At 44.5% G+C, this 14,580-nt stretch overlaps 1 protein-coding gene across 2 annotated transcripts in view; it reads left to right on the top strand.

Moving 5' to 3' along the window:
• Window positions 1–14,580, top strand: part of FOXK1 (forkhead box K1) — a 56,984-nt gene that overhangs the window by 27,756 nt on the left and 14,648 nt on the right. For both annotated transcript variants that reach the window (XM_065031424.1, XM_065031425.1), the window contains exons 3-6: window positions 9,252–9,408; window positions 10,683–10,829; window positions 12,560–12,753; window positions 13,906–14,072. In XM_065031424.1, the coding sequence (XP_064887496.1) occupies window positions 9,252–9,408; window positions 10,683–10,829; window positions 12,560–12,753; window positions 13,906–14,072 (665 nt within the window). The remainder of the gene's footprint in view (window positions 1–9,251; window positions 9,409–10,682; window positions 10,830–12,559; window positions 12,754–13,905; window positions 14,073–14,580) is intronic.

Below are 14,580 nucleotides of genomic sequence, written 5' to 3'. Positions count from 1 at the left end.
TTCAAATTTACGAGGCTGAGAACAACTTCAGTGTCACAATGAAGCCAGTTTGGTTTTGCATAGATCTGGAGGCGCTTGCTTGTTTGGGTTTTCCCCCGGCCTTGCAGAGCTGCACAGATGTGCAGATACTCTAGAAAGAGGGGGCTGGAGGTAGCTGTGGTTTTAGTCCTGTGCTCAGGCACTGCTTTTAGTTTATATTTAACCTTCTCTTTTTAGATGAAGCTTGTTGCTGGGAGGGGAGGGGGATGGTTTCTTTGCCAACATATGGTAGTTAGTTTCCATTCAGTCATCTTGCGCAAAGCAGCACAGTGTGGTTTCTGTTACTAACAGAGCCTGTATCTTTGACTCTGGCATATGCCTGCAACTGATATTTGACTCCCCGAGAATGTCGCTTTTGCATAAGGGGAAAGTGGAAATAGTAGTGTTGAATTGTGCTTAGCCCCTAACGGAGTGTTTACTGAGGATGATTAATGATTGCATCCGTTTGTCTTGAGCAGAAGCTAATCCAGCCAAGTCTTCAGAAAACCTCAAAAGACATCTGAGGTTTCACTTGCCAAACCTCTTTCGTTTCCGAGTTCCTCTTACAGAGGAGGGGCTGACACGTTTGTAAACATCCCTGCAAGCTTCCCCTCTGCTCTAGCAGGGTCTTGCAGCTCCTGTACCCTGTGGGCCAGGCTTTGGGAGGTGATTTGGGTGTTTCTGCCCAGGAAAGGGAATGCTCTTGGGGGATTATGTAGCTGTGCGTTCTGCCCATCTGGCTTCCAGGGCAGCTCTCTGCTGTCCTGGTGGCTTTGCAGTGGTGGGTGAGGCTGGCACAGTGTCCCCTCCCTGTCCCCAAGGCGAGGGCTGGTGGGGGCTCAGTGTGGGACCCACACCCCTGTCCCATCACTGGCTGCGGGAGGTGGTTGCATGAGCTGGACTCTCCCTCCTCCTCTTCCCTCTCCCCCTTCCAGTATTTACTTTCCTAATTTGGTGCGTTTGCCTTGCTCCTCCCTGATTGGCCCATGGAAAATTATTGCAGTTTGGAAATCCTGGGCAGGGTGAAATTTCCTTTTTGGAAAGCGGCTCCTGGCCCCTTTTCCTGCCTCCGCCCGGTGCAGGGCAGGGGCTCGTACCTGCGCTCCCACCACCGAACCCGGCGCTGCCCTCCTGACCCCCGCCCTGCTCTGCCGCCCTGTTTACCCTGCAATTTGCTTCCCTGCAGGTTCCCCCCTGCAAGCTTCTGGGGTTTTTCCAGCCTGTTTATTTTCCCTCTGCCAAGTGCACCGCCTAGAGAGGGAACGAGCTTTAGTTAAACAAAACCAAACCTGCCACCCTCAGCAGCTTTGCAAAGCAAGATTCCTGCTTACTCCTAGGGAGCAATGTATCCAGTGTTTTCTCAGCTAGGTGTTTTATCTCTAGGAGGGGCCGTTTGTAGATATTTTGAATGCTGCTGTACAGCTTTAAGGGGAAATGTTGGTTGGCAGCATGCTGTGAGGCTTACACGCAGGCATGGCTTATTTCTTCCTGCTTCGAGTTCAAAATTCCTTTTAAAAAAAGTCAGACTTGCATGTTCCATAAATGAAAAGGTCACTGTGGTTGTAAGAAATTGGTAGAAGCAGCCCGTCTGTTTTACATGAGAAAGGGCAGAGCAGCACCAAACACCTTCTTGGTAGACTCAAGGCACTGAAAAGCTGTGTGAAAACCGTGTATAGTTTGGATAAATTGAGCTCTGCCTGTTGGGAGGTGGAACTGAATCACAATTCAGGAGTTAAGGGAAGGTTTTTTGGTATGTGGCTTTAAGGTTCTGCAGTTTGCTCTTGAAGGATCCTCTTTGGGTGGCGTCATTACTGGTGACATGAAGTTCCTCACCTCTGCTACAAACACTTAGTTTTGCCTCGTTTTACTGTAAATCCATGATATCTACATGAATGTGAAGTCCATATGTGTTGTAATCTAGTCCCCACAGTGGCTTGTGCTTGGATTATAAACAGATCCACACACAAGGTGTGATGTAGGAGCCTGTTTCTAGTCTCAAAGTCATGCTGAGTTGGACTTTAGATTTACAGTGTTTGGTTTTCTTTTTATTGTCTTCCAGTCAGTGTGAATGGCCCTTTAGTACTAACTTAACTCTGTTTCCCAAATAGCATCTCTCTCCAACACTGCCCTTCAGGGTCAGGGTTTTTTTAGTATTTCTGAAAATGAAATTATTTCTCTGTACATATTTCCCTATTCTAAACAGCAATGATGTTCTTACTGATATATGTTATCAAAAAGCTACAATAAAGAAATAAATACTAAAGTTATACTATGGAGGTCAGTATCATTATTGATATTTTACAGCTGCTACTTCTGGCTTATCTCTGCAGCAGAATGACTGTGGGCTTGAACACTTTGTCTTGTACTTGTTTGTTTTTTCACTGGATAGTTACCTCACATGCAGTCTTTATCAGTTAAAAACAAATAAATAATTCTTTGACATGTAGGAGGAAGAGCCCTTAGAGCCCTTAGAACCACTGCTTGAAAAGTGTCTGGGGAGGTTCTGTGCTAATAGCTAAGCAGGTACATACTTGTGTGGCGACCCACATTTGTATTTTAGAGAATTGTTAGTACTTAATGGCTCCATCCATGTTTGGCTGTTGTTAGAAGGGTTAATACCTAGTTTACAATGATTTTAATGGCATAAATAACGAAAGATCGGTTGGTATCCATCTGCATCTTCTGTTTCATAAGCTTGATTAGTAAACCAGAAGGTGTAAGCTGAATTGCCATGGTTTCAGAAGCTATATTTTTTCTAAACCTTTTTTTCCTTATTTTCAGTAGGCAAAATTAGTTCAGTAACATGTTGTGTGCTCTGATAGCAGATTACTCAGAGGTCTGCACTCCAGGAACTGCACTTATCTTGGCTTAGCCACCGACTCGTTTTGTGGCCTTTAACAGGTCATATCAATTCATTGCCTGATTTTTATGCATGTGTATTGTAATTACTACTTTCCAAGAGTGTGTAGTAGATAAATTGCGTACTGAGCTTTTACTCTGGAAAGTGTGACAGAATAGAGTGTGTGTGAGAGAGCCGTGGTATAGCAGATACGCAACTGCTGGCTATGCTTTGATTCAGGCTCGGCTTGGAGTGTGTTTTAATAGGCTCTAGGACAACCGTACAACACTGTTCCAGAACACTTGGGATTTAATCTGAGCTTGCGCGTTTCCTCTAAAGGTGCATAATGGGATGCTGGGTGAACCCTGACTTCAGTGGGTGCACTCACTGGCTGGAACAGGATGCATAAATATCGCCTGCTCCATTTCTTTCAGGCTTTCCTTCTTCCTCTAGCACTGTTAGCTGCTTAACTGAAAAGCCAGTGCAGAGCTCCAAGGCAGGTTTTCTGCAGGCTCTTTTGCATTGTCTCGGTCATCCATCGCTTCCTGCATTCAGGCAGAATATACAGCTCGGGTAACTCCCACAATTGGACAGACCGGTGATTATTTTTAATCACCCTTGTCTTCAAACCACAAGCCAACTCGTGTGAGGCGTATACATCGCATAAGAAAAGCAACAATCTATACCGGGTTCGGGAGTTCTTACGCATGTTTATCTCAGATAATGGAGCGTGTGCTAGAGGAGATGGGCCAAACCACGTGCTGGAGGAAAAGCTGCAGATGTCACCAGCTACACAAGCACTTCCCTTCGCCCTGATGGGTGTAAAATGTTCACTGAATCCACAGTCAGAGTGAGCTCACTTCCTTTTGAAGGGGGGAACCACTGGAGCAAAGACCAATAATATGAATTTCAGGGCTTGCGGACGGCTAACTTTCACTGTGGCTTGCTCGACAGCTTTGTTGTTCTTGAGTAGGCAGGGTAGCTCTCAGATTTCTCCTTTCACATCAAAATCCAGCTTGGTTTGGCAGTCTCACCGCTTGTGATTGTTTCTGAAACCTGTTTGAAACATGCAACATGCAAGGACTTGCCTTTGAGTTACGTTTTTGGGGCTAGGCCGGGGAAGGAGAGAGCGGCAGAGGATTCTCAGCCGTGATTGCTGTATTGTGGAAATGCTCATTTTGCAAGCCAAAGGGCTGTACTTTGACCTGATTCTTGCTTATTGCACGAAGAAAGCCTCTCTGTCTTTTGGAGTCCCTTTTTTGCAGGCTCATGAAATGAAATACAGGGGTAGTCTGAGGCTGGTGGCTTTTCTCTAACCATAGCTCTTGTGGGCAAGGCAACACACCTCCAATTTGCGTTTGAGGAGGAGACTAGAGGAGATTTTGTTAAGACACACAAATTCTCCCTTTGTACTCAGTAGGGGTTTAAAAAATCGCCTCTTCAGACAGAAATCTGTATATTGGTGGTGTTGCCAAGGTTGTAGCTCTTATCACTGCTCTGGCTGTTGTACCTGCTTCACAAATGTGCATTTAGGTGTTTTTTTCAAAGGCACTGCCCTTGTGCATACTGTGTCTTAAACCACAAAATTGAAGAGATGGATTTTTTTCCTCTTCTTTAGCAATGCAGATTCCAAATCAGGGAACAATTTTGTGTGGGATCCCAGGTAATCTTTAATCTTCATCACAGGGAGGATAGGTGCTTTATCCATATAACGTGGCTTAAATTAAGCCTCTTACAGCCTGATCCCTATAGATATCTTTCTTGCAGAAAAGAATAAAATTAATTAATAGGGCAGCTTTCGTGAATCCTGAATCCTTCTGGGGAAATTGGCCCTGGAGTTTCAGAGTGTTTCTGTTCCCAGTTTGTTCGTAGGCTTGTAATATGACCATAAATAAATCATTTAAGCACTTGTTGCTTCATTTTTATGTTTTTGTTTGTTTGGGTTTGGTTTGGTTTTGTTTTTTCCTGGTCTATAAACTGTGGCTAACATTGAGAGAGTCTGTAGATTTTATTATTTTTATTATTTTTACATAAGACTCGCTATATGTGCTCAGGCTACAACTCCCTCCTAGCCCAGTGTTCTGCCTCAGAAGCTTAGCTTTGGGGTAACAGAACACAGAAAACAGAGCAGTGCTAACCTACGTGCAGTCTGCCTCCATCATTTACTGGATCAGGGACTCCCTGACCATCTGTCTAACAAAGCCCCCGATAATTCCCTGATTCCTCCTTTCCCCAAGAACTTGTGTAACGGCCTTTTGCATTTCCATGATCACTCCTGTCTTACAGCACGTGGTTCCAGAGTGTAACTACAAACATAGCAGCACTCTCTCTTGTTTTGAGCGTGCTGAGACTCAACACACGGTGTCCTGGATGTGGATGCATCATGCACACAGCGGTACATCCTATTTTTGCTTTCTTGTTTAGCAAAAGCAAACTGACTTTGGACATTCCAGCAGCAATCCAGTAAGTTGTGCATTTTCTCCGATGGCTGGTGTTTGAAGACTTAATTGTTACTAGAAAGCGCTGTGAACTCAAGAGGCTGGATTCTTGTTGGCAGGGGTTGAAAGCGAATCATGATGCTACAAGACCTGTTCTATTTAAATGCCTGTGTTTAAAAGGCATTTTGCCCGTTACATGGGTGAATGTATTGCAGACGCTGCATTCAGTCCTCAACTTTTTGGCCTTCCAGCTGAAGAAGGGTTAAATATTAAATGGAAAACATGCTGCAAAGGACCAAAGTGATTGAGCATGTGATTGCAGGCTGATTCTAAAGCTGAGTCTCAGCGTGGTGTTCGGGGAGCTGTGGCTCAGTGGCTGCCTGCAGTCAGTGTTTCGAGTTGAGATGCTGAATCCTCAGCAGCTGTTGAAGATCTCTGGGGCTTGGGGTATTAACTGTGATGCCACAGGATTGACTGTGGGTAACTGCAGCTGGTTTGCACACATGCTCTGGGTGTCTTTCAATGGTATAAAACACTTGCTTCCTCCCCAAAATGCTCTCTTCTGTAACAAGTTTAGCCCAAGTTAGCTTGAATTGCTGATAAACTTAAGATTGTCTGCATGGACAGTAAGTATGGATCACAGCTGTAAGTCTGGGTGTCTGAGGGCTGGGTGCAATAGCAAGTCTAGCTATGCTTTTCTCAACAAAAGATTATAGTATTAAAATGGGTAAAGTTATTGCCAAGTATTGATACAATATGAATATCCAACAAATCCTAATCACTGTCCCCACACTTACTTTTTGTTTTATAGCACAAACAGGTGCTTGTAGGGAAAAGTCTTTGTTCCATAATATTTTTAAAGGGGGTGTGAACACATGCAAGCATCCCCGGCTCTGGGTGGCGAGGAGAATTCCAGGAACTCCAGGAAACTGATGTCACTGCATTGTGTTTGCTCATGTTCTTTTGACCGCACCAATGTTTAATTTTAACTTAACCCTAAGAAGGGGTATTTTTAGTAAAACTGTTTCTTCACTCCTTCTGTCCCATGTTGCGGGGGGAACAGATTGTGTCTCCTTGGTTTTTCCAGTAGTCATCTCTTTCTGCGCCCCCTCAGAAGAGCTCTCTGATTGACTGAGAGCTTGAACTCCCGGTACCGTGTGTTACCCCATCGCTTTGCATGGAGCAGCTAAATGTTCCTGTGGCCTGTGTCTCTTGATTTGATCACTGATCCAGGGTGGAAGGAGGCAGGTCTACCTGGACAGGAGTACTCCATTCTGGTAAAAGAATAATACCCCTTCCAAACCTTCTGCTACTGCTGTGGATGTCGCAAGGGACGGTTGCTTCTTCAGGGCACTATGACGTTCTTCAGTGACCATCTACTGGAAGAGGCTGGCTTTTCTAAAAGTTAACAACACTTTAGGTTGGAGGGGCTTTGCCAGCATTCAAGGCAATCATAGCCCTGCAAAGTAAGGGGGTTTTCCCCCAATTTAAAAAAAAAAAAAAGGCGAGAGAGATGGGATCATACTTAAAACGCATTATCAGCCTCAGAAGCTAAAAATTGAACAGCAAAAACTGGACTACTTGCTCTGCTCACCTTGAATAAAGGAATCAATTCCTGTATCTGAACTGCATGGGACAATCTTTGAAGCCACACTGGTTTTATTTGTTTATTTACAAAAGTGGGGAGAGGAAGAATTAGAGCTCTGTGCAGTTCATGGAGAACTTTTCTCTCTCCTGTGTCTTTGACCTGAGTTTTGGCTGCAGTCTCTATGATCTGCTGCTCATGTATTTCTGCAGACAAAAAAAAAAATGGAAAACTCTGTTTCATCCTATTGCATTCCTAGTCCATGTGTTACAATTATTGCTTGGGTGCCAAACACCGAGATAAAAAGAACTGCTGTGTTTTTGGTTCGTCATTGTTTCATGTATGAAAATTACTTCCATTTGTAATTATCTACACATTGTAAGAAGCGTGTATGTGGAGAAGCTATTGAAAAATGACAGCGGAATAATTAAATTCACACCATGTCCTCATGTGAATACTAAGACATCAAGAGTGTCTTCTGTGGTTTAGCATTATCCACTTCCAAAGCGTGGAATAGTGAGCTTTGATTCATTTTCCTGCGCAAACAGGTCTCTGCTTCTTGAAAGACTAGGGAAGAAATGCCTTTATCTCTAGCAAAGGGAGATTTGTACGTGTGGCCTCATCGACATTATATACCTTGCGCCTCCTGAAAGCTTCACCTCCTGCTGCGCTTCTGAAGAGCATCACCTGTTAACACCAAGGCCTATGGGTGGGCGCTGAAAAGGTTGGCAGGTGCTGTGCAACACTTTGCATGGCCGAGATATGGGAGATGGGTGAGCCTGGGGTTCCTATTGCAAGAGTTTGTCATGCCTGAATATTTCTGTTGCCTTTTCCCTCTCCCCTGGCCCCCTAGTCCTGCAATCACTTTTAAAAGAAGCCAGTCTTGGTTGTGCTGAGCTCAATGCTGCAACCATTTGCAGACACCACAAGGAGAAGCAGGACTTCTCAGTCTGGACTGCGGTAGGAAACGGTCATTCCTTACTGTCACATTGCTCATGCACCCAGGGTATCTCCCATTGGGCAAACAGGGGTTATCTCAGTGTTTCCTCTCCATCCACACAGGGGAAGCTATTTAGACAGTCATCTTTTTGAGGAAGGGACCACGCTCTGTGTGTTTTCATTCAGCATTTAGCACAGTGCTGTGATGGAGTGCAAGTTACTGCATTTATTTGTGTTGGGCTTAGCGCTGCTGCTGGCCATTTGACTGGTGAGAGGATTGTTTATGCCAGTCCTAGTGAAATCTAGTACCCAGCTGTGGGCCTCAATTTGCATCTTTTCATACAATTTGAAGTGCTTGTTTTGCTACGTAAATCTTCTGTGTATTGTTTGCTTTCTTGTTCACCGTTTCTCTGCTCTTACGTAGAAGATGTGTGTAATCCTGGGATTTGACTGTGCGTCACGCTGCTCTGGCGCTGCACCCTCGATCCCAGACAGCACGGAACAGAGGAAACGGAAAAAGGGAACATGAGATTCCCGGACTCGTCCTCTCCTCCCGCCCTTCCAACCCCACGGATCAAGGATGTGTGATCCCTAGACAAGCCTCTCTGATTACTTCTCATCTTGTAGCACTCACTTCTATGTGCCTGAGTGGTGCTGCAAATTATAGCAACCTTTTATTTGTTTGTAGCGATTGATCAGCTTTAGCGTGGCTTTCCTGCGCAGTGGTTGTTCCTGTAATGCCATCTTGTGGTGGCCTTCTAAATGTCTTTTCTCCCTGCTAGCCAAAGCAGAGTGAACTACTGTCTGTGGTGTATTAGTATATTAGTGCCTGCAGCTCCCTTTGTTAGCTGCCTTTGTGTGCTGGTGAGTAAGGATGTCCCTGTCCCTAGCTGGGTGACACTGGTCAGGACACCATCTTCTGAAGCTTTTGCAGTGGTGTTAGACAGGGACTGGGTGCTTTAACTATGATATTGTAAAAGAACATATCCCATATCTGTTAAAATCATTGATTAAGTATTGCCTGTGTTTTAAGGAGAGTGGCGTGTTGTCCATTCACAAGTTATAATAGCAAGCTACTTATTTATCGAAGTATTCATCCCTGATACAGCGTATGTTGTTCTAAGTCGCTCGTTGGTTTAAGTGCTTGTCTAAACACAGAGGAGTTGTTTAATACTCAGAGACTCTGCTGTCTTGTGGTTGCAGAAAGTGTGTGGGTGTGTCAGGGTTTTGTAGAAATTCCAGTTTTATCTCTGACATTTTTTTCTCCTCTGTCTGTCTGGTCTTTGGATAAACCACAAGGGCAAAAATAAGTCCAGCGCATATCTGCTTCTCAGTGACCTGGGAGCTTTACTGTGCCTTAGAGAGTAAGAAATACGTGTCTTGTTAGTAAATGAAGTAGCGAATAACTGTGTTTTCTTTTTTGTCTCTCCAGTGTTCCCAACTCCTGCCCGGCCAGTCCGCGTGGTGCTGGATCCTCAGGATATCGTTTTGTTCACAACATTACCTCGGATCTGCAGCTGGCAGCAGAGTTTGCCGCAAAAGCAGCATCAGAACAGCAGGCAGATGCATCTGGCGGGGACAGCCCAAAGGTTCACAGAAACATTACTTACCCAGCAGTGCTCTTTGGGAGGCTTATTAAGACCTGGCAGTTTGTTGCCAGTGCTGGATATAGTTTAAAAGGTTCTAAGAACACCCTGGCCATAAGGGCGCTGTGTACAGTATCCTCCAGGGTTTTGAGACCAAGTCTCCAAACCAGCGTCTCATTAGTGGTAGATGATTAATCTGCTTGCTTAGCTGCCCAAAATGTATTCAAGTCGTTCATTGAAAGGGTTAAGAGAAGAATTTTGCTGCTGGTTTGATAAATCAAGAATCCATAAAGAAGCAGCACGTTAAAATTCAGAATCCTTTTTTCTCCTCTTAATGAACGGTATTTTGCAAAACACAGTTGGAGAAAGGGAAAGCAGGGGAAGAAACCAGATCCTTGCCATGAGAAATCTGCAGTCTGACTTTAAAACAAATACAAAGGCCTGTCAAGCAAGCGTTAAACGAGGAGAGTAGTAAGTGGAGTTTAGATTGAAAAATAACATAGTTATAATGATCAGATTCGATTTTGGTGAGTTGATCTTCAGATCAAAGTTAAAGGTCTAGATCCAAAACCACCTGATTTGGGATTGGGTGGAGAAGCACAATACTAGGTGGCTTTTTTTTTGTAGATTGAATTCTCCCTTGAGACATGAAGGGCTGTTCCTGATGGAGTAATACGAAGAGCTGGGAATATGAGATCTGGCAAACAAATTAAAGTTCCTAGAATGAAACAAATCCTGCTGGAGAGGGAAGGGACAAGATCAAGTTTCATATTGGGCTTGTTGCTGGGAGGAAAGCTGGTAGCGTACGTGCATGAAGCCTTTCTCACAAAATGCAGTTGTAGCTGGGCAGAGTTGAAGGCTGTAGTTTCACTAAAAGCAGTGAACGTACCCTACACCCTCAAACCATTTGCTTCCAATTGCTTGTACTGAATCTTTTTCCTGTGCTGGTGTAAGCACATGTGGTAAATTCAGTGGTGAATGGAACCAGATTAAAGTTAGCTTCTTTGTGTGTGTTTGTGGGGAGAGGAAAGGAGGTACATCGATCTGGTTCAGTCTTATAGTCCTGATTGTCAGAAATGCTTGTGCTAAATTGGGATGTGATGGTCTAAAACAAGAGTGAAAGGGAAGAGGGTGATGCTGCTCTTAGTTGCCCCTGAGGCTCTCTTAGCATTTGTGAAACTACAGCTCAATGTGCTCTTTCAGTTTGGGTTGTTAGTACACTCTAGAGTAGAAATTCTTTGTTAGTGACTAAATTTCTGTTTGTTTTTCCTCCTTAGGATGAATCCAAGCCGCCCTATTCTTATGCTCAGCTAATTGTCCAGGCTATATCTTCAGCACAGGACAGGCAATTAACACTAAGTGGGATCTATGCCCACATTACCAAGCATTATCCATATTACAGGACTGCTGACAAAGGCTGGCAGGTGAGTTCTTGACACTGACAAGGCTTTAAACTACTTTGACAGGGCTTATCTGCTTTGAAATGCATTTATTTAAGGTTTAAGGTGCTGGGAATGCAGCTCCTTATTCCCATAGTGAATTTGTTAAACATAAGCTGACTAGTTTGTCTGTGGGTGATTAGGTTTTTTTCAATACTTTCTAGGGCAATGTGTGTTACCATTGGTCTGGTTTCTGAAACCCTTTCATTTTTGTTCATCTTTATTGATCCACATGCTTGCTGTCACTCACTCCTCTGCCCAAATACTTGCCCGACTCCTACTCAAACCTTCACCTTGTCTTTGTTTGGCATGACCAGTCCCAGCAGAAAACATCCAGCCTAAAACTAAAGTCCCAGTTTTTAAGCATAGTAATACTTTAAACCACCACAGATGTTTTGTTTTCCACATATGTCAGTTGTGTTGCCTAAGTTGCAGTTTGCAAGTTTTGAATCTCAGAATGGGAACTTGGGGAACTTTGAGTCTTTACCTTCCTTGTGATATTGAAGGAAATCTGACCAGCTTTGTAGGGGAGTTTGAATGTGTAGTTAACAGATGCTAAATCAGGCTTAAATGTTCACTTGAGGGCTGATTTCAAATTTCCAGAAACCTCAGCTCCACCTGCTTTCAGACTTTTTCTTGGCATCGCACCTCTGAAATGGGTGTTGTCATTTGAATATAATACACTAATACAGCTGGAAAAAGTCTTGCAGCTGCTCATTTCATTGTGTTCAACTGGCAGGAGCAGTACTGCTTGGTGCACTTTGAGTACAGTTGGAAACACACATTTCTGCCTCCCTGGCTTTTCCCTGCAGTTCTAATTAATTGTGGAATTCACTTCCTGCCTTAACCTGCTCGGCCGAGTTGTGCTTTGCGAACCAGTTGCTGCATCCTGCTTCAAAGAGAGCTGCTTTTCAGTGGAGGCTGAAGTTGCCTTTTCCCCTCCTCTACCAGTGGCATCGTAAGGCTTTGCTTTTGAAGAGCTCATCTAAAGCTGCTACAAAAGCTCTTGTTTTGTTTTGAGAGTGGAAAAGGAACGAGCTTGTGCACACCTGGGCTTATTGAGCCTTTCTCCTAGCCCAAAACACAGTGCTATGCTCAGAGCTGAGCTTTTGCAATGAAAAGGATAATTAGCCTTGTCAACATCTAGAGAGCCATACCGTGCTAGACTGGTGCCACATAAATAATGGATTCTTCTCAGAGACAGCTGTCTGAGGGCAAGTTTGCTGGCTTGCTTTACGATTACCATGAGATGCAGCGCCCTTTAGGGCATGTTTGGGCACCCCGGTGATCGTTTGGCAGGTAAGCAGTTAGCACAGGCTCAGGCAATTCTTTCCGCTTGCCTAGAATAAAGTCTGTCTTTTGCGAGAGTTCTGATGTGGTTTTATACCCATTTCCCCCTGACTCAGCAAAAGCTCTGCTTTTATTGCTTTCCACAAAAAAGTCACTGCAGTGCCTGGCTCCAGATGTATTTAAGTGATGGTGTAGTACCAAGCAAACCCATCTTTCAGCGTGGTTAGCAGAACCTCTGACACATTCCCCCAGGTTTTCTCTTGCAGTTCTCCTGTGGCTTTGGAGCTGCGTGAGTTCAGTGCCTTGTTTCTCTCTTCAACACTGTGTGAATTTTATTTTCTCCAAGCTGTGGGGTGAAACCCATTCGTCTTTGTTCTACGCTTCCTCGTGGCAAAATAATCATCTCATTCCTCTGCTTCCTGCAGAATTCCATTCGGCACAACCTCTCCTTGAACCGCTACTTTATTAAAGTCCCGCGCTCCCAGGAGGAGCCTGGAAAGGGCTCCTTTTGGCGAATTGACCCTGCCTCTGAAGCCAAGCTAGTAGAGCAAGCGTTTAGAAAACGAAGGCAAAGAGGAGTGTCCTGCTTCCGAACACCTTTTGGGCCTCTGTCCTCCAGGTAACTTCAACTTCCTCTGTCCTCTGTACCAAACTCATTACAAAGAAAACAAGCAAAAGCTTCTCCTGAAATACAGTGAGCAAACTTTACTCCTGTTCATAGTTTGAGAGCTGATGCAGTTAGATAGTCCTGAGGCATAATCTGAAAATCATTCTGACGTCTTAAGTGTTTACCAAAAAAAAAATCCGGAACCGAACTACAAAAATGCATCAAATAACATATCTGTTTTGGCATCATTTCAAAGAAATTCAAAGCAGTTATCACTGAAGTAAGTGTTTTCAGGTGCCAATCTCTCATTTCAGGAAAGCTGTGTTTAGATGTGGCTTAGATCATAGTGGGGATAACTTTTGTGGTATTTAAAACACTTTCCTATAGGGAAGATCGGGTTAATCACGGTTGTCAGCAGTGAAGCGATGGGAGGGGTGTTCTGTGTAACTGCAGAAGGGGACCTGTGTGCAGTGACAGCTTTTCTGAGCCCTGAAGCTGTGAGGATAAGACTTGCAGTTCAACATGAGCTGGAGCAATTTAATGTAACATTCTTCCCACACCTCATTTCTTTTCTTCGTGTTAAAATAGGGGTAAACAGGAGAAGAGGCTTTCAGCTGATCAACTGCTCTATATTGTTTGTCATTAGGGAAATGTTTTATTTGTCATGTTTGGTGGCCACATGGGACCAGAGGTGGAGGAACCAAGTGGTTGGGACAGAGAGGCATCAGGGAAAAGAGGGAGCAGCTGCTCTACAAGCATATGTGGGGCCAGACACTTGCATCTGCACTGCCTCTTTCTTCCTCTCCCTGTCACTAGCAAACACTGACAAAGATCCTTTGAGAATGGCCTGAAATTATAAAACTGATGTGAACATGAGGCACTTCCAGCTTCTCTGTCAGCAGTGGATCTTAAAATGAAATGTGAAGCGTAATCTCAAGGGTCCAGTTTCCTTCAGCAAGGAATAATATGACAGTGTTTGGTGCTAAAGCATTTGTGAGGTTACTGTGTACCTTTCAAGTCTTCCTAAGCAAGACTATAGCGGGTACTGTGGAAGAAAGGCTGTACTTCTCCTAGAGGAGCCTGTGTGGAGGTAACTCCTGTTCTCTGCTGCTGTCTTGTGGTTGAAATGCATCTACGCTTACCAACACTGTTCTGGTTTTCCAGGAGTGCTCCTGCCTCCCCGACTCACCCTGGCCTGCTGTCCCCTCACTCTAGTGGCCTACAGACTCCAGAGTGCCTGTCACGGGAGGGCTCACCCATTCCACATGATCACGATTTTGGGTCAAAGTTAGCCTCGGTTCCAGAGTATCGGTATTCACAGAGCGCACCTGGTGAGTAGCTCTTGTTTCGTAGAGGGTGACTGTTCAGTTGCACCAAGTTCAGCACAGGAGTGTTTCTTCTGGTGTGTTACAGGAGGATCTGGGTCTCTCCTTCCACTTTGTTTTTGGAGACTGGTGATGCATATGCAACATCAGACCATTTTTCTTAGTAGTCTTTGGATAGGGGGACAGGACATAAAGGAATGCATAGAAGCCCATGAGCTAACCTTGAATTAGGTGGCTCGAAAGAACTGACAGCAGAGTAACCATGGCAGTGCATAACTCACTCACACTGATTTACCAGCCTTCTGGATAAGATCACCTTCGCTACACAGAGCTCTGTAGTACTCTGGCCAGGGCTTTGGTAATTTGTTAAGCACTAGTAAGGATCTGCTTGGCAGCTGTGCTGGAACTGGCCCGATGTATGGGGTGTTCCTGGTTGAAATTGGAACACAAAGCTCATTAAGTAAAGCTTCAGGGGTGTTTTTTTGTGCTTATTTTGGGTTTTGTTCACAGAAAT

Source organism: Columba livia, chromosome 15, assembly GCF_036013475.1.
Source record: "Columba livia isolate bColLiv1 breed racing homer chromosome 15, bColLiv1.pat.W.v2, whole genome shotgun sequence".
NCBI lineage: Eukaryota > Metazoa > Chordata > Aves > Columbiformes > Columbidae > Columba > Columba livia.
Note: the sequence above shows the minus strand (reverse complement) of the source record. Positions and strands in the feature narration are given on the sequence as shown.